Source organism: Rattus norvegicus, chromosome 1 (genome assembly GCF_036323735.1).
Source record: "Rattus norvegicus strain BN/NHsdMcwi chromosome 1, GRCr8, whole genome shotgun sequence".
In the NCBI taxonomy this organism is placed as follows: Eukaryota; Metazoa; Chordata; class Mammalia; order Rodentia; family Muridae; genus Rattus; species Rattus norvegicus.
In genome coordinates this window covers 209,125,214-209,147,601 of record NC_086019.1, presented here as the reverse complement: position 1 = coordinate 209,147,601, position 22,388 = coordinate 209,125,214, and the positions used below count along the sequence as shown (strand labels likewise).

Here is a 22,388-nt window from a genome sequence, read left to right as displayed (position 1 = left end):
CCCGAAGGCCGCCGCGTAGCCCCGGAGCCGCGCCCGCCGGCCAAGGTGAGGGCGGGCGGAGCGGGCCGCGCACGGTGGCGGGCCAGGGACGGCGGAGCCGGGTCGGCGGGGTCAGCGGGCGGGGGTCAGCAGGGTCAGCAGAGTTGCGGTTAGCCTGGCCAAAACGGGTTGATAGCAGTTAGGTCCGAGTCAGCTTAGACTGGCCAGAGTCAGTGAGGTTGGGGACAGTGAGGCTGGGGTCAGCTGAGCCAGGCCGGGTCAGCGGGTCCTGGTCAGATGCACCTGCAGCGCATTTTCTTCTTTCCCCACTCTGTGCCCTGACAGTATGCAATCTCTAGTTCCTTCTCACCTTTCCCTTCTTTTTCTACCTAGCCCTGTTGTCCTGACTTCCTAGATTCCCAGTGTGGGTATATATCTCTTTCTGTTCTTTTCCCCTGTCTTTGACTATGAACTTATGTAAGTTAGGTTGGCTGACCAACCGTTTGTTAACACAGCAGCAGGCCTTTGCAAAACACTTCTGTCCAGACCTTAAAAAGCCGATCCAGTTGCTTTTTCCGCTGATCACCAAATATCCAGCCCTACAAGTCAGGGAGCCTGGTAGTCCTTCCCAGGAGCTGACTGCACACATTCCTGGAAGATGCTTGGGTCCATAGTGTTGGTGTTTGTCAGTTTCCAGTCTTCTTCTGTGGTTGAGGGACTGCTTTGACTCTTTCTTCCTGGGGCAAGAACAAAAGTTAACAGAAACGCACTGTCTTCAGCTGTTAATGTGGATATTAAACAGACCCCACTGGTTGGAGGTGAGCATCCTAGCTCCTCTTGCTCCCAGGACTGTGGTCTCCCCCAATCTGCTCTTTGTATTGGCCTATGTATGCTACTCTCAGAGTGTGTGCATCCAGAGTGGATGATCAGTTCTGACAGCAGTAGGGCTGTCAGCCTTTCTCTCACTAGCCACAGGTGCTCAGAAAGCTGCAGGTTTGTGGAAACTTGTGTTCTGCACCTACTGATTGTGGTCTGCATCTTTCCTTTTTCAAGATGATGTGCGAGGTGATGCCGACCATTAGTGAAGCGGAAGGACCCCCAGGAGGAGGTGGGAGCCATGGGTCAGGCTCCCCTTCCCAGCCAGACGCTGATTCGCATTTTGAGCAGCTCATGGTTTCCATGCTGGAAGAGCGAGACCGCCTTCTGGACACACTGAGAGAGACACAAGAAACGCTGGCATTAACCCAGGGGAAGTTGCATGAAGTTGGTCATGAAAGAGATTCTTTGCAGAGGCAGCTCAACACTGCACTTCCACAGGTATGCCCATCAAGCTGAAATCAAGGTGTCTGTCTGCCTTTAAATGTCTGCAGGATGGTCTTGTTAATGTATTAGCTTGCTGGCTGTTTTGTGTAACCACTTGGGAAGTGATGTTTCTGGTGTTTTCTGAGCAATGGTGAAATTCTCAGGAATTCAATTTAGGTACAAATGAGTATTCTCCAAAGCCATGTGGCCACACCCCTATACTGTCGTGCCTCTTTGAGAAACTGCCTAGATTTGGGAAAGTACTTTAATGTTTTTGACAGGGGGCTATGAAGCGGTTGAGCAGTATTGAGTCTCCTGTTCTGTCTTAGACTTGTCCTTGACTGCTGTGGACCTGTGAGGAGTGGATCTCAGGGTTTGTTTATCTGACCCTTAGTTTGTGTCTTGTGGGGTTGCAATTTCCTAGGGAGATCTTGTGGATAAATAGAACTCATTTCATGGGAAAAGTCTACACAGGCTTTCTCCAGAATATCCGTGAGCTGTAACTAAACTTTGTTTTAGAGAAGAAAAGATTGGAAATTGAATCCTGAGTCTCTTCCCAGGCAGATGAGACTTTGAGAGGTTGAAATACCTACTGTGCCTTCAGTCACATTTGGACCAGTATGTGAGAGCCTCCACTTTTGGAGTTAAATGCGGAGGCAGTGGTACAGGCAGGAGAAGGCAGTGCAGCCAGCAAAGCCAAAGGTGAGAGGCACACGAGCAGGGGCTGCTTAGATTCCTGCTGACAGCCCACTTTACTCATTCATGATGGGCGTCTCCACAGTGCTCAAGGAATCTGCACTTACGCTCTCCTGGTGTGTCTGCAGATATCAGTTAGAAGTCAGTAATGACCGCCTTGGTGCATCTCTCAGCTGTAAAGTCAGAGTTGTGAGATGGGACTAAAGGTTTGCATGTCCTTTTTAGAAACAGTAATTTGGTGTGAATGCTGTGTGCTGAGGGGTTTTGTTTCATGGCTATAGAGTTGTCTTTTCTTTCTGGAGTCTTAGGAATGAGCAGGTTAATTAAGTCAGCTTTCACTGCCTCTGCTCAAGAGCTTTCAGGAGGTCGGGAGTCCTACTTGATCTACTTTGCACTTGGGTTTTTTGCAGCTCAAAGTCTGCGTCAGTGGTTGGTCAACATTTAGGTTTTTGGAAAGAAAAGGCACAGGGGACTCAGAGCTGGTGGGTGTTGTGGGCAGTGAATTTCAGGCAGGCAAAGCTTCCTCACCTGCTGGTAAGCCTGTTGTCAGGTTGGCTGGCTTGCTGCTCTGCAGTGCCTCATCAAATGTAGGACATGCTTGTGTTCACACTTACATCATATCTAACCTGAGTCTAGTAGTATCACAGAGTAGACTTGTTCTAGACCATTCGCTTCCTGGAATCCTGGTCCTCTGGTGGGCATGTGTGTATGCTGGAGTCAGTGTCCTTACACTGGAGCTTGTGTGAGGACTGCACAGGCCACAAGTGTATGCCTCAGCTAGCTCTCCAGTTATTCTGGAGAGCTTGGATCAAGTGATGGATAGAACTATGCCTCCCATGAAAACCCCCTCCTGCTTCCTGCCATCAGTGACTGTCCTCTATTCTAATGTGATCGAGCTCTTCTCTATTGGTTCATTTGCATATGCTTGACTTTCTATAGGAAATCTGTATGTTTTGTCTTTTGATCCTTCCCTGGACTCTTGTGAGACCCACACTTACTTGCCCTGCAGCATTCTGTGTAGATGGGCCCTACCTGTTCCTTCTGCAGTCAGGACCCCTGAGGCTGACCCTGGTCCTAATCTTCCTAGGATACTTTTGCATTTGGGGAGGTGCAGAACTAGATGTGTGTGTTTCTGTTGGAGTGTTCTAAGGAATGGAATTGTAGTGGATATCAGCCTCAGGAGTTGCTGCCAAAAGAGCTGTGGTGACAGTTGGTACAACCACATGGCCATCGGCAGTGTGGGAAACTGTTATGTGCTGCAAAGCTCCAGGTGGGGAGAGGCAGCCTCTTGACTGCAGCCACCTGCAGCGCAGCAGCTTCTCAGCAGGTACATGAGCGCTGAGCAGTCTTTTATTTCCTGTTCGTTGATTGGATTGTCTGTTTCTAATTTGAAGGTTTATTTCTTATGATTTATTTGTTATACAGTGGTCTGTCTGCATGTAAGCCTGCAGGTCAGAAGAGGGCACCAGATCTCATTGTGGATGGTTACTGAACCATGGTTGCTGGGAATTGAACTCAGGACCTCTGGAAGAGCAGCCAGTGCTGAAAACCTCTGAGCCGTCTCTCCGGCCCCCTAATTTGAAGTTCTTTATACATTCTTTGTATATAGATATATAGAAGATTTTTTGTTTGTTTGTTTGGTTTGTTGATTTTGAGACATAGTCTCTCTACATAGCTCTGTCTGTCTTCAAACTCCTTATGTAAGCCAGGCTGGCCCCAAACTCACAGAGCTCTACCTGCCTCTGCCTCCTATGTGCTGAGATTAAGGTGTATGCAAGGATACCTCAGTAGAAGAAACATTTTTTAAAATTTATTTTTGTGTGTATGTGTTTGGATTCATTTGTGTTCCTGTATGTGCATGCATTTATGTGCAGGTGCTCAATACATGTGTGCACATCTGTGCAGAAGCTAAAGTTTGATGTTGTGTGTCTTCCTTGACCGCTCTCCACCTTAGTTTTTTAGTATTTATTTTTGCCTTACATGTGTATGTGCCTGAGTGAATGTATGTATACCATGTGGGTATAGCAGCCTATGGAGATAGGAAACATTGGGTTCTCTGGAACTGGATTTACAAATAGTTGTGAACAGCCATGTAGGGGAACCTGAACCTGGCCCTGTGCAAGAGCAGCAAGAACTCTTACCCATCCGCCTAGCCACCTGTCTAGTCCCTTGTATTTTGAGACAGAGGCCTGTGCAGAGAGCTGCTGGTTGGCCAGGGTGGCTGGCTTGTGAGACTCTGGGGCCGTCCTGGTCTGGCTTTTCCAGCATCAGCATTGCAGGCATCATGGCTGCCATGCCTGGCCTTTACTTGGGTGCTGGGCACTTGTACTTTACCCACTGAGCCGCCTCCCCAGCCTGGAAATTTGTTTTTATATTCCTGTGTTTGGGACACATGTTCACATACATTCATATATAAAGGTCTTGCCCAGGGAGTAGCTCATACTTTGGTAATCCTGCCTTAGCCTCATCAAGTGCTAGAACTCTGGGTATGTAGCCACATCCAACTCAGGAATACCCTTTTATGAGGAAAAGTTTAACGTTTTAATGTAATTCATTTGGTTCATCTTGGTTCCCCCCACCCTCCAAGAATATTTAGTTTTGGTTGTGAGCCTATACATTAACTGTTGAGCCATCTTTCCAGCCCAAGAATATTTAATGTAGGGGCTGGAGAGTTGGCTCAGTGGTTAAGAGCACTAGCTGATATTCTAGAGGACCTGTGTTTAATTCCCAGCGCCCATATGGCAGCTCACAACTTTCTGTAATTTTCATGAGGTCGGACACCTTTCTTTAGCCTCCAGTGATACTAGGTACATAGGTAGTACCTAGCCAAACATTCAGGCCAAACATCCATACACGTAAGTAATTAAAAAGAATATTTCACATAGACCAGGCTAGGAGTATACATCTTTAATCCCAGCACCCAGGTGAATCTCTGTGAGACTGAGGCCATCCTAGGCTATGTAGTAAAAGTTCCAGGGTAACTAGGGCTACAGAGTGAACTGTCTCCAAAAAAAAAAAAAACAAACCCCACCAAACCCAAAGGAATATTTACTGCATCCTGATCTGCTAGTCTTGAGCTAAGGTGTGTCTCAGTGGTAGAGGAATGAAGTGGTATCCAGTGGTACCTTTGCCCTCTTTGCACAAGTGACTGGATGACTGCAGAATTTGTCTTGAGATTTGATATTTTAAATTCTTCACCTTTGTTCTTTAAGATTTTTCTTGGTCTGGCTCATGAATTCTGCTTGGGCCAGAGTGGCTTGGTGGGTTAAAGTGCTTGCTTCACAAGCCTAAGAGCCTGGCTTTAGAACCCATGATGGGCTGGAGAGATGGCTCAGCGGTTAAGAGCACCCGACTGTTCTTCCAGAGGTCATGAGTTCAATTCCCAGCAACCACATGGTGGCTCACAACCATCTGTAAAGAGATCCAATGCTCTCTTCTGGTGTGTCTAGAACCCATGATGGAAGGAGAGAATTAGTTCCTGAAAGCTACCGTTTGACCTCTGCATGTGTGCCCACGAGCACACACGTGCGCGCGTGCACACACACACACACACAAAATCAGTCTCCGTGACAGACTATCTGTGAACATGCTTGACCCACAAACCTCTCTGGGGCCAGTGTCTTTTGGGCATTGCTCTTGGAGTCTGCAGATAGAACACAGCTATGTAGTTATTTATTGTTGCTGTATTGAGATAGAACTGGCTTATTTAAATGTATTTTTAGTCTTGAATGTATTTTTAGTTTTATCTGTATGGTTGTTTTTCTCTACATGGTTATATGTTTACCACCTGTGCAGTACCCTTGAAGGCCAGAAAAGGTGCTGGATTCCCTGGGATTGGAGTTATATGCGGTTGTGAGATACCATGTTGGGGCTGGAAATTGAAGCCTGGGTCCCCTGGAAGGGTAGCCAGATGCTTTTAAACTGCTGACCCTAAATAGAACTGCCTTTTTTTGGGGGGGGGGACTCAATCTCTGTTGATGGGGTTTCAAACTGTGATTTTCCTACTGTGCAGACTCCTAAAAGTTGGGATTGTAGGTGTGGACCCCACACCCAAAATGAACTGAGTTTTTGGGACTGGGGAGTTGCTCTCCCACTCCTGCTCTGGATCTACATTTTATTGATTGATTGCCTTGATTCTCTTGTGGAGTTGCATTGAGTTCTTCAGCACAGGATGTAACTGCCATCCATGGTAGTGGTGGGCCTCCTTGTCTTGTTCCTGGAATCACTCATTCGCTGTTTTATATGCAATTGTAGTGATCACTGAAGGGCTCTGGTAAACATTCGCTATTAAATGTGACAATTCTTTCTAAGCTTCCTAAGAACCTTTTTTTTCTTTTATAAAAATGTGTTTGATTGTTTGTTGAGACAGGTTCTTGCTGTGTAGCCCAGATGGTCTCAAACTCAGGATCTTCTTAATAATTTTGAAAAAACTCATGTGATATTCCTGTGTGGCGGCTCAGTACTTGGGAGGCCAAGGCAGAAAGACTACTACCAAGTGTGAAGTCATCGTGGGCTACATAATGGTTTCTAGGTTAGACTGGATGGACCTGATAGGAAAAAACCAAACCATTAAAGTGTTTATTGAATTCCTTAATTTGTTCTGCATCTTTTGAGGCAGTCATGTGAGTTTTCTGTTTGGTAGTCAACTTTGGAATCCTGTGAATGACTCCTAACTGGGTTTCACTTGTTAGTACTGTACTTTTAGGGTTGTAGTCATGAGGAAGGCTGACTGACCAGTGTCATCACCTTCTTGTGCCCTTGGGAGATTTTGGTGTGGAGGTTGGATTGCTCTCATGAGCAAGGTGGCCAGTGTTTCTTGTGTTGTGCTTTGTGGAAGATTTCCTGTGAAGGTGGTGCTTTCCACTTTAACTGTTAGAGTTCATTGACAATACCACACAGTGCAGGATTTTCCTGGTGAGAAAGAAAAACTTTCCAGACAGTTTGTGATAGAAATTAATTTTTCTGATAGGTATTTTTAGGCTTGGCCTTTGCTCCATGAAGACTTGGGGATTACACTTTCCAGATTTTAAGATAAGGGGAGATAAGGGCTTGCTGTGCAGCTCAGGCTGCCCGTGAGCCCTGATCCTCTTGTCTTAGCCTTCCAGGGACAGGGGTTATGGGTGTGCATCACCATCCCCCCTGGGCTCACTCCTCTTCAAGATGGCATCTTGCTGTATATCTTTGGCTATCTTGGAACTCACTCTGTAGACTAGGCTGGCCTTGAACTCATGGAGATCCTCCCACCTCTGCTTCCTGAGCACTGAAATTAAAGGTTCCAGCCCTTCCTCTTGTTCCTCCACTTCTTTTTTCTTCCCCCAACCTCAGTAGGGTTTGCTTATAGCCTAGTCTTGCTTAAAACTAACAGTCCTCCTACCTCAGGCTACCAAGTACAGATGTGTGTCATGTCCAGCCACAGTTATGTGCTTGTTGCTCTCTTTATCCCCTCCTTCCCACATTTCTGTCAGGGGTTGTCTTCTTTTACTTAAAAAAACCAATCTCTAAGTCCTCCTCCTACCACATTGTATGTATATCTGTGTACATTCATGAGCAGTCTGTGTGCATGTAGAGGCCTAAGAACAACTTGAGCGATAGTGTCTCAGTCACCATCCACCTTGTTTTTGAGCCAGTGTCTCTCACTGACCTGGAATTTGCCAATTAGGTCAGTCTGGCTGGCTATGGAGGTCCAGAGATACATGTACCTGTCTTCACATCCCTACATTCCCAGCACTCCCCTCCACAGCCCACACTGCCATGCCTGACTTTTTTTTTTTTTTTGGCACAGGTTTTGGGGCTGGAACTCAGGCACTGTACCAACAGCCACTTCCTCAGCCTTTCTGGTGGCTGAATCGCTGTTTTCTTTGTACTGGGTAGATGGAGTGTTTAGTGAGTTTAGGAGGCCTTTTGCCTTTCAGCTCCCCTGTATTCCTTGTTTTTAGCACCCCAAGGGCCTGTACTAACTCACTGTAGATGCCTTAGGGTTTCCACCTATTCCACTCGTTTAATCTTCACATACTCTCCATCCTGTCCGGATATTGTTTACTGACCTTACTTCCTCCTATCCCCTGCTGTGTCGAATCTGCTGTTTGAGCTTCTATCCATAATTTTCAGTTTTAGTAGGATTTTTGTTATGTATGTGTTAGGTTGGTGCTGAGAGCTGAGACTGCTCATGCCTTATTGGGGAACGGGAGAGCAGATGGTATGTTCTTGCTACCTACAGCAGAGATCATGGGGAGTCAGTTATCATCTGATACCTCAGCAGGCCTAGGCATTCCATGTTAACTTTCTAATCAGAACCCGAGGAGGCGCAGGGCACTACCTGTCTGGCGACTCAGCTGTGGAAAGAATGCAGGTTCCAGTCCCTCAGCTGCTCTGTTGGCTTCTACGCAAGGTGTTTCCATTCTTCCAAGTCTGCCCCCCATGTCAGGTCAGGAGAGGACTGCATCCGCAGGTCTGGCATTAGCAAAGGTGACTGAGGAGGTAAGGGGCTGTGTGATGCTCACTCTGTTAATTGATCATATACCGTTTTCTTTCTTTTCTTTTTAAAGATTTGTTTATTTTATGTATGAGTACACTGTCGCTCTCTTCAGACACACTAGAATAGGGCATGGGATCCCATTGCAGATGGTTGTGAGCCACCATGTGGTTGCTGGGAATTGACCCCAGGACCTCTGGAAGAACAGTCAGTGCTCTTAACCTCTAAGCCATCTCTCCAGCCCAAGTTTTCTTTGTCATTAAAAATATGCTGCTTTTAGGTTTTGCTCCAGTTTTAAAGTTTCAGCTGTATTTCAATGTGGATTTTAGTTCATTTTTACTTTTTCACAAGTGCTCAAAAGTTTAGTGTAGAGCTGAAAAATATTACATAGTTTTAATATTTTCTTAAGTGCGTATGGCTGTTTTGTCTGCATGTGTGTTTATGCACCATGTGTGCAGTGCTCTCAGGCCAGAAGAGGTATTGGGACCTCTAGAGCTGAAGTTAGGGATGGTTGTGAGACATCCTGTGGGTGCTGGAAACAGAACCCAGGCCATGTACTAGTGCAGAGAGTACTCTTAAGCTGAGGCATCTCTTTAGCCCTATTTAGTTCTTTAAATACTCCGCCTTGTGTATTTTAGTTTTCCACTCCACGTGACCAGGGAGTGTGTAGTAACGCTGGGTCAGAGAAATTGCAAATCCAGTTTCAGTCCTATAACTGGGCCTGGGCCACCTGGTGTATAGGAAAAACCCAAGAATTAAGAATTGTCTTTAGGGCTGGAGATGGCTCAGTGGTTAAGAGCACTGACTGCTCTTCCAAGAGGTCCTGAGTTCAAATCCCAGCAACCACGTGGTGGCTCACAACCATCTGTAATGGGATCTGATGCCCTCTTCTGGTGTGTCTGAAGACAGCTACAGTGTACTTATATACATAAAATAAATAAATCTTTAAAAAAAAAGAATTGTCTTTAAACTTTTTGATTCAGGGAGTCAGCATGCTTCGGTTTTTCGAGGCTGGGCATCACTAGCTAACCCAGTGTAGCCTCAACCCCAGGGTTAGGATCAGAGGCTCACACCCACAGCTTTTATCTTACATCCTGTGCAGTGATCTTTGCAGACCTTTTGAGAGCAACAGTGAGATTTTTAAAAGCCATCTGATTTAGAAAGCTTTCAATGGGGATATCTGTTCAGGATAAATTCTCTTGTCTCTTGCGATCTGTAGGTCTTGGTTGAGGCAGTTGTCTGGTGGAGCGGAGAATACTGTAAGGAAAAGGGTCTTAAAATCACAGCTCTGTGGACAGGTCTTTGGGGTAAACTGGTGGGAGTGTAGAGTGTTCTAGGGCTAGAAAGGACAGCGCCTGGTCAGGAGGTATTTTGTCTCAGGCTAGGATGAGAGAAAGTAGGGCAGGTAGAAAAAAAAGCAGTTAAAACCACGCCTAACCTAAAGGGGTTGCCCTACAGGCTGAAGAGGAGCAGTTGAGCCCAGCCACGGGGAGGGGTTGCTTACAGCAAGGGGCAAGGATGCTCTGAAACATCCCTGAAGTGGAGCTCCCCAAGGCTTACCTGTCCTCAAACAAGGGTTGCCCTGATGGGCCTGGGTGTGGGGGCCCAGGAGTTTTCCTGAAGTCTGGCTGAGTCATGAGTTGGCTACAGTGCTGCCAGAGCTTGATGTTGAGCTACCTAGGGGCTCAGGTATAGGGAGAAATACTCAGCTTTGCACAGTGTTCCACATGTGCAGGAAATGACACCTGTCAAGGTACTGAGCTTGTAGGTGATTTGGGGTACAGGAGGAATGGACAGCCCTGGGAGGCACTGGTTAGACAGCAGTCCTTCCTACTGCAGTGGACATGTGCCTCGGCTCTCCCTCCATAGAGTGGGATCCATAGGACAGAGTGCATAGATACACAGGGTTTTCCTGTTGCATACAGCTTATGTGTTTACCCAGGTCCCATTCCAGCGCTAAGTATGCAGTTTACAGAGAGCACTACATTGCTTACATGGCTTTAGCTGGGTGAAGTGAGACAAGAGAAGTTCTGTTTGAACAGGGCTGAAACTCCAAGAAACACAGCCATGCTCATCTGGGATTTGAGGGGCAGAGTGTGGAAAGTGGCTTTTTGGCCTTCACTGTCATATTCTGGCTCATGTGTAGCTTAAGTGCTATCTTCTTCCTCCTCTCCCTCCTCCTCCTCCTTCTCCTCTTCTTCCTCTTCTTCCTCCTCCTCCTCCTCTTCTTCTTCTTCTTCTTCTTTTTTTTTTTTTTTTTTTTTTGTTAAAGGCAGGGTCTCATGCAGTCCAGATTAGCCTCTAATTCACTGCCTGAGGATCTTAAACTAGGACTATAGGCATGTGTCACCACACACATTTTATGTGCTACTGGGAATCAGACTCAGAGGTTGTATACAAGAATTCTACCAAATAAGCCACATCCTCAACTGTATGCCATAGTCTTACTAAATGTCAGCCCCTCAGATCACCCTAGTTTTCAAGCTAAAACTGCATCTCAGAGCTGCATGTCACTTTTCTACCTTTGCTGACTCCCCAGTGTGGATCATACCTGTTGTCTGGCAGCTTCATGGAAAGTGTGACACCCCTCCTTCAGGCCTTTCCTGCCCTGGCCTCTGCCTGTTACCTATGAAAAGACAATGGGCAACAGGTTTTGCTGACTCCAAAGATATTCCAAAATATTAATGCTCTGGCTAGAATGCAGCTCAGTGGTAGAGGGCTTTCCTAGAGTGTGTGAGGCCCTGGTTTCCTTCCTCAGTCTATAACACTAGCAACAGAAATGCTATTTTCTGGCTTTTGTTTGCTAAGTTGACAGCTCCTTTTGATTGAGACAGGCTCTCATGTAGCCTAGGCTGGGCTCAGACTTGCTCAAATCCTCCAGGTTGGCCCCTGGGTCCTTCTGCTAAGACACTATTAGTTTGGAGTGTTAAATTGTTTTCTGGTACGAAATGTGTCCCAGGCTTGCTTAGTACTTTCCTGCCTGGTAGCAAACCATTTAGAACCCGGTTCCTTTTGTGGGAAATACTTAAAAGTTACTACTGGGGGCTGTGCTCCTTGTTACTGGTCAGACTCTGGGGGGAAAAGCTGGATACACTGATGATGTCTGTAATCCCAGCATGTGGGAAGTGGAAATGAAAAGATTTAAAAGTTTAGTTACCTTGGCTACATAGAGAGCTTGGGTCAGCCTTATAGGAGACCCTGTTTAAAAAGTGAAGCAAAACAAAAGGAGTATATACATAAAATAGTTTTACTAGTAACATAATTTAGTAACTTTTTGAATGAAGGGTTTTTTTTCTTTCTTTCCTTTGAGATGATCCTCTCTAGCCTATAAATTCTATAGTTAGTCTTCCAGCTTCAGCCTCCTGAACACTGTGGTTACAAGAGTATATCAATACATCTGGCTGACAGGATTTCTTAACAGTTTTGTGGGGAGTGGCTGAGAATAAGTATATACTAAGAATGTGCAGTTAAAATAATATTTTTTCAAACCACTGCTGGGTTTTAAAGTGATTTAGCATGGATACACTAACAAAATAATTATATATTTGATATATAATTATTTATTTAAATTTTATTAGAGTAACTGATTGACAGTGTGTGTGAGTGAATCAGAGGACAACTTTCTAGGTTCAGTTCTCTTTACCATGAGTTCTGGAGATCAAATTCAGGTAACCAGGCTGAGCCGCAAGTATCCTGAACCATCTCTCCAGCCCCATTTATTAATCTTTCAACTTTTTATTGGTTCTTTGTGACTTTCACATCGTTCACCCCAATCCCACTCATCTCCCCATCCTACCCACTCTCCACCCTTACAACCTCCCCACCACAGAGGGAACAAATTTCTCTTTGTGGAAGCTGTAGTGTGTCCCACAGTATACCCTCTGTCCACACTTCTGTGCTTGCAAGTGTTCATTGCAGTGTCTCAGTAGTCTGTTACTAGGCTTGTGGCTTTTATTACACTATCAGTACTGAATCCTTACTAGGACTCCTCTGGGATATCTTGTTGGTGTCATGGAGATTCTGTAGTTTTGGATCTGCAGGACTGACCCCCTTCATGTACTCCAGCAGTTCATCGATAGAATCGATGTTGGGGTGGACCAATTCAAAGCTCTGACTCTGGGCCTGAGAGGTATCTGAGTTGGTCGTCCTATTGGTGCTGGTGCTTTTGGAGAGGGCTCACCAGGGCCAGCTCTACCCTGCTGCCCAGTTGAGGTCCAAGATCTATGATCCTGTGGCCAGCTCTCTTGCCCACCCTAGATGATGAGGGACAGGGAGGGGAGGAGGCACCCATCTCTCTTTTGTCTGAGCCACTGCACAGCAGACTAGGCAGGGCTGTTGTTTTTCAGCTAAGGTTGCTGGCTTACCTGCAACCCCACTTCCAGATCCAGCTCTACTGTGCTGTCCAGGCAAGATGCAGGGCCTGTTCTCCTGAGTGCTGCAGTAGGTGAGGGATAGTGCCAGCTTTCCTGCTTTGATGACCTCAGGGCCAGCTCTCCTGCCTGCCATAGGTGGCAAGGGACAAGGTAGGGGTGTCTCTCCTTCACCCATGTCAAGGCATGGTAGACAAGTGGTGGAACTAGCTCTCCCATTCTTGTACCCTCAGGGCTGGCTTGTCCACTTCCTAGCCATCAGGGTCGTCTCTGCCGTGCAGGGCTTGTTCTCCAGAATGCAGTTGGTGAGGGGTAGGGACAGCTCTCATAATGTCATGACCCCAGGACCAGGTCTCCCATCTGCTGCAGGTCATGAGGGGCAAGGGAGGTGGAGGGTATCTATCTCTTCTTTCTCTGTACCACCACAGAGGAGACGAGTGGCAGGGCCAGCTCTCCCACCTCATACCCTTGGGGCAGGTTCACCTGTGACTCCTGAAATGTGCAAGAGGCGGCTCTCCTGCTGTCAGGTTACTTCACTGTTGTGAAAATCATGTAGATTTAGACCAGGCTGGCCTCAAAATGCACAGGAATCCACCTGCCTCTGCCTTTGCCTCCTTGAGTGCCTGGGTTAAAGGTGTGTACCACTGCTCCATTAACTTATGATAGGGTCTGTCTTTGCTGCTTAGGGCTGTCTCAAATTTCTGAACTCAAGATTCTCCTGTGTCTCCAGAGTGTTAGAACTCCACATGTAGATCAGACTGGCTTTGGAACTCACAGAGATCTGTGCCTGTTTTCTCAGTGCTGTGATTAAAGACATGTACCACCACACCTGGAGTTTTTTAAAATTATATGTATGTGTGTGTGTGTATGTCTGTTGTGTGAGTGTATACATGTGTGTGCAAGCATTCATGAAGGCCAGAGGAGTTGGACCCCTTGGAGCTGGAGCTTCTAGTGTTGATGAGTTATCTGATATGGGTGCCAGGAATTGAACTCTGGTCATCTGGTAGAGCAGTGCATGCTTTTAACCAGAAAGCCATTTCTCTAGCCCCTGGGTTTTCCTTTTGTTTTTGTTTTTGTTTTTTTTTTGAGGTAAGATCTCTTTATATAGCTCTGACTGTCCTGGAACTCACTATAAAGACAGGGTGGCCTCAAACTCACAAAAATCACCTGCCTCTGCCTGCCAAGTGCTGGCTCCACAGTCTTAATGTTTCTGTGTTCAAAAGTCCAGCTTCTTCTGAGACACAAGGCAGTTGTTCAATATGAGCCCTTCTAATAAAAAGCTAGATGATAAAAAATAGGTTTCTAGTGTGCATCACTGCAGTGTAAACATTTCTGCTCTAAAAGGGAGGAGCGAGGATGACAAGGAAGGACCTGGCAGGCAAGTGGCAGGTCTGGCAGGGTCATATCTGGCATCTGGGCCCTTAGTGGACTCAGGGCATCAGTAGCTTTGGTGACTGCCCCTACTCGTGTTGCCTGTAGCAGTGTCTTGGTGTCTTGATGAGCTGCATGCTGCCTGCAGCTTTTCCCAGCAGATGTCTTTAAATCCTCTGGGATTTCCACAGCAATGCAGGTATCACCTTCACAACTCCTCTTTGTAGGGGATTCTTGACCCTGACACACACTGCCTGGCCTGAGAAGCTTTCTGAACTGTGGTATAAGCCTCTTCCAAAAGCAGCTTGTGGAAGGAAGGGTTTATTTCACCTTACACTCCCAAGAAACGGTCCATCATGAAGAAAGAATCATCAGGGCAGGAACCTGGAGTCAGGGAACAGATGCAGAGACCAAGAGCAATGCTATTTATTGACTTGCTTCTTATGGCTTGCTCGGTGTGCTTGCTTGCACATGCTCTCTCTGTCTCTGTCTCTCTGTCTCTGTCTCTCTCTCTCTCTGTCTCTCTGTCTCTCTCTCTGTATCTCTCAAAATTTTATGGGAAAGGAATAGAGACAGAGAAAGAGGGGGGCAGAGAAGGACAGAGAGAGAAGAGAGGAAGAGGAGGCTGACTGAGAATGTGGGAACAGAAAGAAGATAGAGGGGGGAAGAGGGGAGAGAGAGAGAGAGAGAGAGAGAGAGAGAGCGAGCGAGCGAGCGAGAGAGCACAAATAGGAGATGGAGAGAGCCAGTCTGCTTTCTTATAGGGATGGCACAATGGACTGGGCCCTCCTGCATCCATCACTATTAAAAAAACACCCAGCAGGCTTGCCTGCAGCTTGATCTTATGACAGCATTTTCACAGTGAAGGCTTCCTTTTCTCAGATGACTCTAGTTTATGTCAAGTTGACAAAAACTAGCCAGCACAGCATCCATGACCCCTCTTTGTCATGGTATTTTACATGCTTGCAAGACCATATGAGTGATGTTGCCAAGTTGTGCTGCCAGATCTAGACATGGTCTGGCCCCTGCCATCACAGTTGTAGTGACATCTGTGTACCTTGGTGGCTGAACCTACACAAACCCTCCCTTGGCCTTGCTTTTGAGCAAGTGATCCCTTCATTTGCTATCTTAGCAAAAGTTCTGCACTTTGATCTGAATCTGAGTTTTCATGAGCTGGAGCCTTCATGTGGGTGAGGTCTTGCTTTCAGGATATCTTTACTGATGTCCCAGTGTGGAGTGTGAGCTCCTCTTCAGTGGTGCTAATCTCTAAAGATGACAGTTGTGTTTTCTGCACCTGCCTGTTGGCTCTGTACCACAGAGCTGAGTAAGTGAAGTGAGTAGCCGTCATTGTAGAGTGTAGGTCATGCTGTTTTGGGATTTCCTTATTCTCTGAGCCAGGCCTTCTCTGTGTTTCTTTTAGCATTCTGGTCTTTCAAGCTCCTGTCAGAGGGGTCCATTAAGCTCTGTTTACGGCATTCCAGGTTTCTCTAGCCTCTAGCTTCAGTCTTTCCCGTGCCTCACACAAACGAGGTTCAAAGGCCTGAGATCACATGGTCAATATCACAACAGTCTTCTTCACTGGTTCCAATTTTCTGTATTACTTTCCTTGTTTCTATGAGTAGGTCACTGACCAGAAGCAACTTAAGGGAGAAATTGTTTATTTTCAACTTACAGTTTAAGAAGGTCCATTCCATAAAGGCAGGAAGGGTCATGATGAAGCCTGAGGCATCTGGACACATCACAACCCTATCAGAAAGCAGGAGATGATGAATTCAATTCATCTGGCTCTCTGCTTTTTCCATTTTTATTCAGTATGGAAACACATCATACTAGATGGAACATCCTACATTTGGGACAGGTCTTCCTCATTAGTTAAACCTCTCAGATGTATGTCTGCTAGCTGACTAAATTCCATAGAGTTGACAGTCAAGACCATCAGAGAGGCACAAAGTAGTATAACAAGAGAGAGCTGTATGGGAATGCTGACTGGACAGCCTTGTCTCACTGTCTGGACAGGTGGCTGTGGATACAGGTGGTGCTGGGTCCTGAGCAGTTAGTGTAATGGGCCCAGAAATATGGACAAAATGTTTCTTCTACTTTGTGGGTTTTTTGTACTGTAGCTAAAAGCAAGGGTTTGGCTGGAGCTGGCTGGCTGCTGGGCTGAAGCCCTTTTGCCAGGGGCGGGCCTGTGGAGTTCACCCTTTTGCATTTCATAGAATCTCATTCTTATTCTGAGGAGGAAATTTCATTTTGCTCCAAAAATAAATTTGGAAGCTTGAAGCATATCCTGCATGTTTTTCTGCTTTGCAGATGGGCTGATCACCCGCCGGCCTGTGCAGCTTAAACTGTGCCAGGGCTAATGTAGACATAGCTTTCAAGTGGTAGTGTTGTGTTGCAGTCCAATCACGCATAGGAAAACCGAAATGCTGCCTGCCAAGAGTTGGTACTCCGAAGCAGTGGATCTCTGGAACTCCCAAGCTCTCTTTCCCTCCACTTCAGATAAAGTGGGTCAGATGGTGACAGAGGAAGTCCTCCTGCAGTGCTGAATGGGTTGGAGTATCAACTTGAGTCTGTGACCAAACTTTTATGCAAATTAAAATGCCAAGGACTTCGGTGCCTTGACTGAACTGAGGTCCAATTGTTGGAAGGGCCTAAAGGCATTCTGTGTGGCTTTCTACTTTGCTTCTATATGGCTCTACAACATTAAGCTCAGGTCAAGAGAGTCCAGGCAAGCTGGTTTCTTGTTTCTTGTGTTATTTGAAGGCGTTATACAAATAGGTATGTGAGCTTTCTTCTTAATGAGTGGAGAGTATTTGGCTGCATAGTTTAAAAGTATGCCTTGCCATATCTCTCACCATTTCTGACTATCTCTAGAAGATACATCCCACTCTGCTCTTTTCCCTTGTGACAGCCAGGATAAGGAAGTTGTGTCCTTAGGAAGGAGGATATCTGCCTACTTGTCTCCTATGTTATATCACTCATTGCTTTGGGTTCTCTTATTGATATATCATGAATGGTGGTTTCTGGTTTCTATCTAGCCAGCACTTGTTACTTGTTTGATGTGAGTTCAGCACACCCTGGGTGTGCTGGGTATGGGGGTACTGGGAAGATGGAGTGCACTGATTGCCTCTGACCTTGGCTAGCCTCTGATGCTCACAATGGTGCTCTAACAGGTTGATAGTCCACTGAGGCCTGGCCACCAGCTGAGGGTTCTGCAGGCACCAGGTGGTGGCATGCATCTGAGCTCAGGCAGTCTGGCTCCAGAGCTCTCTTGACTGGGACAAGATTGGGTGCACAGCAGTACCCCTCAGATATCTCCAGCCTATTGTACTGAACTGCAGTGCTCCTTCTGTGACAGAGGGTCTTCAGCTGTCCTTCTGTCCCTCCATAGAGCTGTTCTCCATCCCCATTGGATCAGAACCTGAGGTACAGCCAGACACCTAGTAGTTTAGTGCTTTTGTGTTCCTTATGCTGAAAGCATATGCAGGAGAGTTGGTGGATACATAGCACACAAATGTCACAAGCAGATGAGCTGATTTCCTGATTCTGAGGTTGGTTTCTCTCATGTCCAAAGTCTCTTCTTCCCACCCTCACCCCCCAGGTGGCGGGAGAGTGGTACTTTTAGATGAGGCCTTACTATGTTAACAGTTCTGTCTGTCCTGGAACTCGCCCTATTTCCCAGACTCACAGAGATCATCTGCCTCTACCTCCTGAGTGCTGTGATGAAGGCTGTATGTGTGCCAACATGCCTGGCTTTTTTTTGTCGTCCCCCCCCACCCCCCCGTGCCCAGAATCTTGAGAGTTACTTGTGGTTAAGATGTCTCCTCTTATCTGCAGCTCCTGTGCTCAGGTTACCAGGACACTTGGCTTCCTGTTGTTTCTCTTCATATTTTTCCTAGCACAGGACGAAGGAGTTCAAGTGTGTCACGTGTAATGTGTGTGTCAGTAATTTTAAAAATATATGTATTTTTATATGTGTGAGCATTTTGCTTATGTATATATGTATGTATGTATGTATGTATGTATTATGTAATGTAACTGTACATGTATATGTCATGGCATAAGTGTGGAGGTCAGAGAACAACTTGTAGGAGTCGTTCTTTTTTTCTGCCATGTGGGTTCTAGGCTTGCTGGCAAGTGCCTTTCTACAGGTGTTGGCCTTCTGTAGCCACTCTGCCTGCCCAAGCCAATTATAAAATTGCCATATGTGTGTGTACATATATAATATAGTCTTATCTATATAATAATGAGTCCAGGACATATTCATAATTGAGCGTAGTGCATTTTGATCCAATTCACTGCATTGCCATCCCTCAGTCGCCTTCCCTCCTCTCAGATACCCTTCTTTCCTGCTAGTGCCTCTGCTATTTAACTGCTGTCTTCTTTCCTGTCAGTCAGCTCTTAGTCCCTGGTAACTGAATGCATTGACTGCAACTGTGGTGCACGTTGAGATAATTGGAACAACAGAGGACGTAGAGGTGATACTTGAGAATGCCATGTCCCTCAGCCCTGATTTGTATGTCATGTTGGGCATACTTCTCCCTTATCTCTCCCTTCACTGCAGGCAGCCTGTGCAGCCTGGCGGAGTGAGAATCACATGGCCCCTCAGTAGAGAGGTGGCTTTGGTTCTGTTGTGTTCTGTAACCTTTTGAGGCCTAGGGTTTTTTCTCTGCAAAATAGCGGGTTAGGACAAGTAACAGATCTGCAGATGAAAATGTGTTAGAGGCACTTCTTTCTGGGGTCTTCACAGAGTAGACTGACACCCAGGCTCAGGTGAGGTGTGTTATGATGGGGTCCTAGGAGCGCCTGTGGAAGTGTGAACGCTGACGCTCCTAAGCACTCTCTGGCTCAGTGTTTTGTCTGTACAGTCACTGGATTAGAGGCAGGAACTGCGTTTCAGAACCTACCACAAAAGGCCAGTGATTAAAAATGAGTTGAAGGTTGGTCAGGCCAGGTGGGAGGGACACTGGTAGGCACCCTTCTATAGTGTTGAGGTCTTTTCCTCCTGAGGGTGGACAGGGCTGCATCCCTGTCTCTAGTATAGGAAAGGGACTTTGAGACAAGAAGTGGAGAGAGCTTCATGACTGCTGGTTCTGTGTCTTGTAGAGGGTTGCATGCTAGTGCTTGGCTTTGAGGTTTTGAGAGTGTGTGGGTCTGGGATGTTGCTCTATTTCTGCTCTTTGCTGTGAGCCTTACTTTAGGTTGTGAGGACAGCAGTGTAACATGCTCAGCACATAACCTGATGTTCATAGTTAGTCCATATATGGTGGCTGTCAGCCTCCCCATTCTTGGGGTCACCAAGGTGAACCATTGTGAAGAAAGTATTTCTTTGAGGTTCCAGAAATTCATGTGACCAATGAAGGAAGTGGAGATGAAGGAATACAGTGAGCACCATAAAGTGTTGAACGTCTACAACTCCAGCCCTTCCTCCATACATAGTGTGGGTGCTTCCAGGGCAGTGTAGAGTGGCTCAAGTTCTCTAGTGCCTAAAATCTGCAGACTAGCCAGGTTCTGTATAGACAGCCTGTGGAGAGTTCACAGAGAGCAGTAACCTGAAGGCCTTTGAGGAGGACTGATGTTTATGAAGGAAGACTGCGAGCCGCTTGAGCCCTGTGTTGCCAGCGACACTGCTGGTTCAGTGACTACCTCTATAGGAGCTATCCTTCCCTTCAGCAGTGATGGTGACCAGCCTTTGCTGTAGAGGTTAGGACAGTACATGATTGGAGTACATGCTACTCCTTGGGGGTGGACCATACATAGAAAAGGGGCTCAGATGCTACATGCTAAAACACAGCACACAGAAGCAGCCTAGCTGAACTGTGACAGGCCTGCAAATCTGTGGAGAGTGAAGTGTGGATCAGTATACCTCACATGACAGTAATCCCCACTTCCTCACTGAGATTGTCAGGAAACTTGTGAGGGGACACTGTCCTAGTGGACCGCCATCTTTCCCAGAGTTCCATCATGTCACTGCCCTTGTTACTTTTACTCTGGTCTCTGATCGTCTTTTCTACACAGACAAGCATGGGCGTCTGTGGCTATTGGTAGTGGCTAGAATACAGGCAGTAGACCAGAGAGAGTCTGCACTGCACTTTTTTTTTCTACAAATCATAGAAATACTTGTTCCCAAAAAAAGTTGAGGAGTGAATAAAGAGCCTGCTGGGGAGCACATTCTTGTGGGCAGCCCTGCATGCTACCCATCTGTGTGCCTGTGCTTCCCTTTATGGAGCTGCAGTTCCTCTGTGCTGGGCCATCTGGGAAGAGCTAGATGCTGGTATAAGTTAGCTATCCTAATGTGTACCTGTTCTACCTGGACAGTAGACATCAGAACGGTTGATGACCCTGGCCTGGTGCAGGGCAGAGCCTCTGGGATATAGGCTGACAGCTTGCTGTCTTCATGTGGAGACCATACTTTTCTGGGCTTTGAGACCATCATAATCCTTAGTTGTAACTTAACCCTGGAGAGTCATTCTACTGCATAAGGAGGAGATGACACAGAACAGTGAGGTAAAGACTGCCATCTTTCTGAGGATACGTGTCTAGAGTCATTCTTTCTTGTCACAACCATCAGTTTTACCATTTTTGCTCATTTAAAGATGTGAACTTACCAGGTGGTGGTGGTGCAAGCCTTTAATCCCAACACCCCAGAGGCAGAGGCAGGCAAATCTCTGAGTTTGAGGTTAGCCTGGTCTACAGAGAGAATTCTAGGACAACCAGGGCTACACAGGGAAACCTTGTCTCAGAAAACAAAACAACAAATCAAAACAAAAGGCCCTAGTCAGCAGCAGCCTCATAGTAAGATAGACAGGAGTAGAGAAGCTGTGTCTTCCTTAATGGCTTCCTGCTATAACAGGCTCTGAGGGTTTTTTCATGTAAGAAAACTTCTATTAGAGAGTTGAGGGATGTGCTGGGGGCAAGAGCTCAGTTGGTAAGATGTTTGCCTTGAAAGCATGAAGACCTGGGCTCAGTTCCAAGAACCCATATAAAAAAGTTGGGTGTTGAGCTAGAGAGATGACTCTTTAAGAGGATCCAAGTTCAATTCCTAGCACTCACTTGTAAGAATCTGCAACTCCTGTCCCAGAGGATCTGATGTTTTCTTCTGGACTCTGCATGGACATACATGCAGACAAAACATCCATACATAAATGATGATGATAGAAACAAAAACGGGGTGTGCCATCGCCCAGGAGGTGGGGACAGGTGAAACTGTAGGTTTTGCTTGCCAACAAAACTAACCTGAAGTTCCAGGCCAGGAAGAGGCGTTGTCATTAAAAACCAAGATGGATAGCTCCGGAGGCATGACACCAAAGGTAGACCCCTGCCCTCCACATTGCACACACGTAAGTACACACCCTCCTACATACACGTGTACACCCATATGTAAGAACAGGAATGTATTTGAAAGCAAAGACATTAGGGGCTGGAGAGATGACTCAGGTTAAGAGCACTGGCTGTTTGCTTCTGAAGGAGCCTGGTTCAGTTCCCAGTACCCTTATGTTGGCTCATGGTTGTGAGGTGTCAGGATCTGACACCCTCTTGTTTTCACTGACACTTCACACATGTGATTATAAAACAATCATGCACATAAAATAAAAATTAATAAAAAATCTAAAAACAGATGTAGATTTACTTTAATTTTTCTTTTCCTTCTTTCCCTTTTCTTCCTCCTCTTCCTCTACCTCCTTTTTTTCCTTGTTTTTAGAGACAGGGTTTCTCTGTGCAGCTCTGCCTATCCTGGAACTTACTCTGTAAACCAGACTGACATTGAACTCACAGAGATCCCCCTGCCTCTGACTCCTGAGTTCTTGAATTAAACGTGTGTGCCACCCCTGCATGGCTATAATTTTTTATCTTATGGGCATTTACCTTAGTATCTTTGTCCATTTTCTTTTTGCTTAGTAAATTTCAAACTAACAGGACCCATGCCTATTATCCCAGTTCCCTTCAGGGACCCGAAGGGAGATCACTCTGTTCCAGACCAATGTAAGACCCTGTCTCAAACCAACAAAAAAGCTAGGCTGCCTGCATCCCTCCCTCCCTCCCTCCCTCCCTCCCTCCCTCCCTCCCTCCCTCCCTCCCTCCTCTGTTCCTCTCTCTCCTTACCTACCCCTTTTCAAGCAGGGTCCCATGAAGCTCAGGCTAACTTCAAACCTTGAACTCCCAATCCTCTTACTTCTGCTTCCCCACTGCTGCCACTG

At 46.4% G+C, this 22,388-nt stretch overlaps 1 protein-coding gene across 18 annotated transcripts in view; it reads left to right on the top strand.

The window, feature by feature from the left end:
- The window catches only part of Ppfia1 (PTPRF interacting protein alpha 1), a 77,133-nt gene that overhangs the window by 139 nt on the left and 54,606 nt on the right, over positions 1-22,388 (top strand). For 17 of the 18 annotated variants that reach the window (XM_006230723.5, XM_006230722.5, XM_063286708.1 and 14 more), the window contains exons 1-2: positions 1-45; positions 1,033-1,296. The exon at positions 1-45 is cut by the window's left edge and continues 139 nt beyond it. In XM_006230723.5, the coding sequence (XP_006230785.1) occupies positions 1,033-1,296 (264 nt within the window). In that variant the 5' untranslated portion in view covers positions 1-45. Of the gene's footprint in view, positions 46-1,032; positions 1,297-22,388 lie in introns of those variants that run through there. The other variant, NM_001106320.2, reaches the window with a different exon arrangement.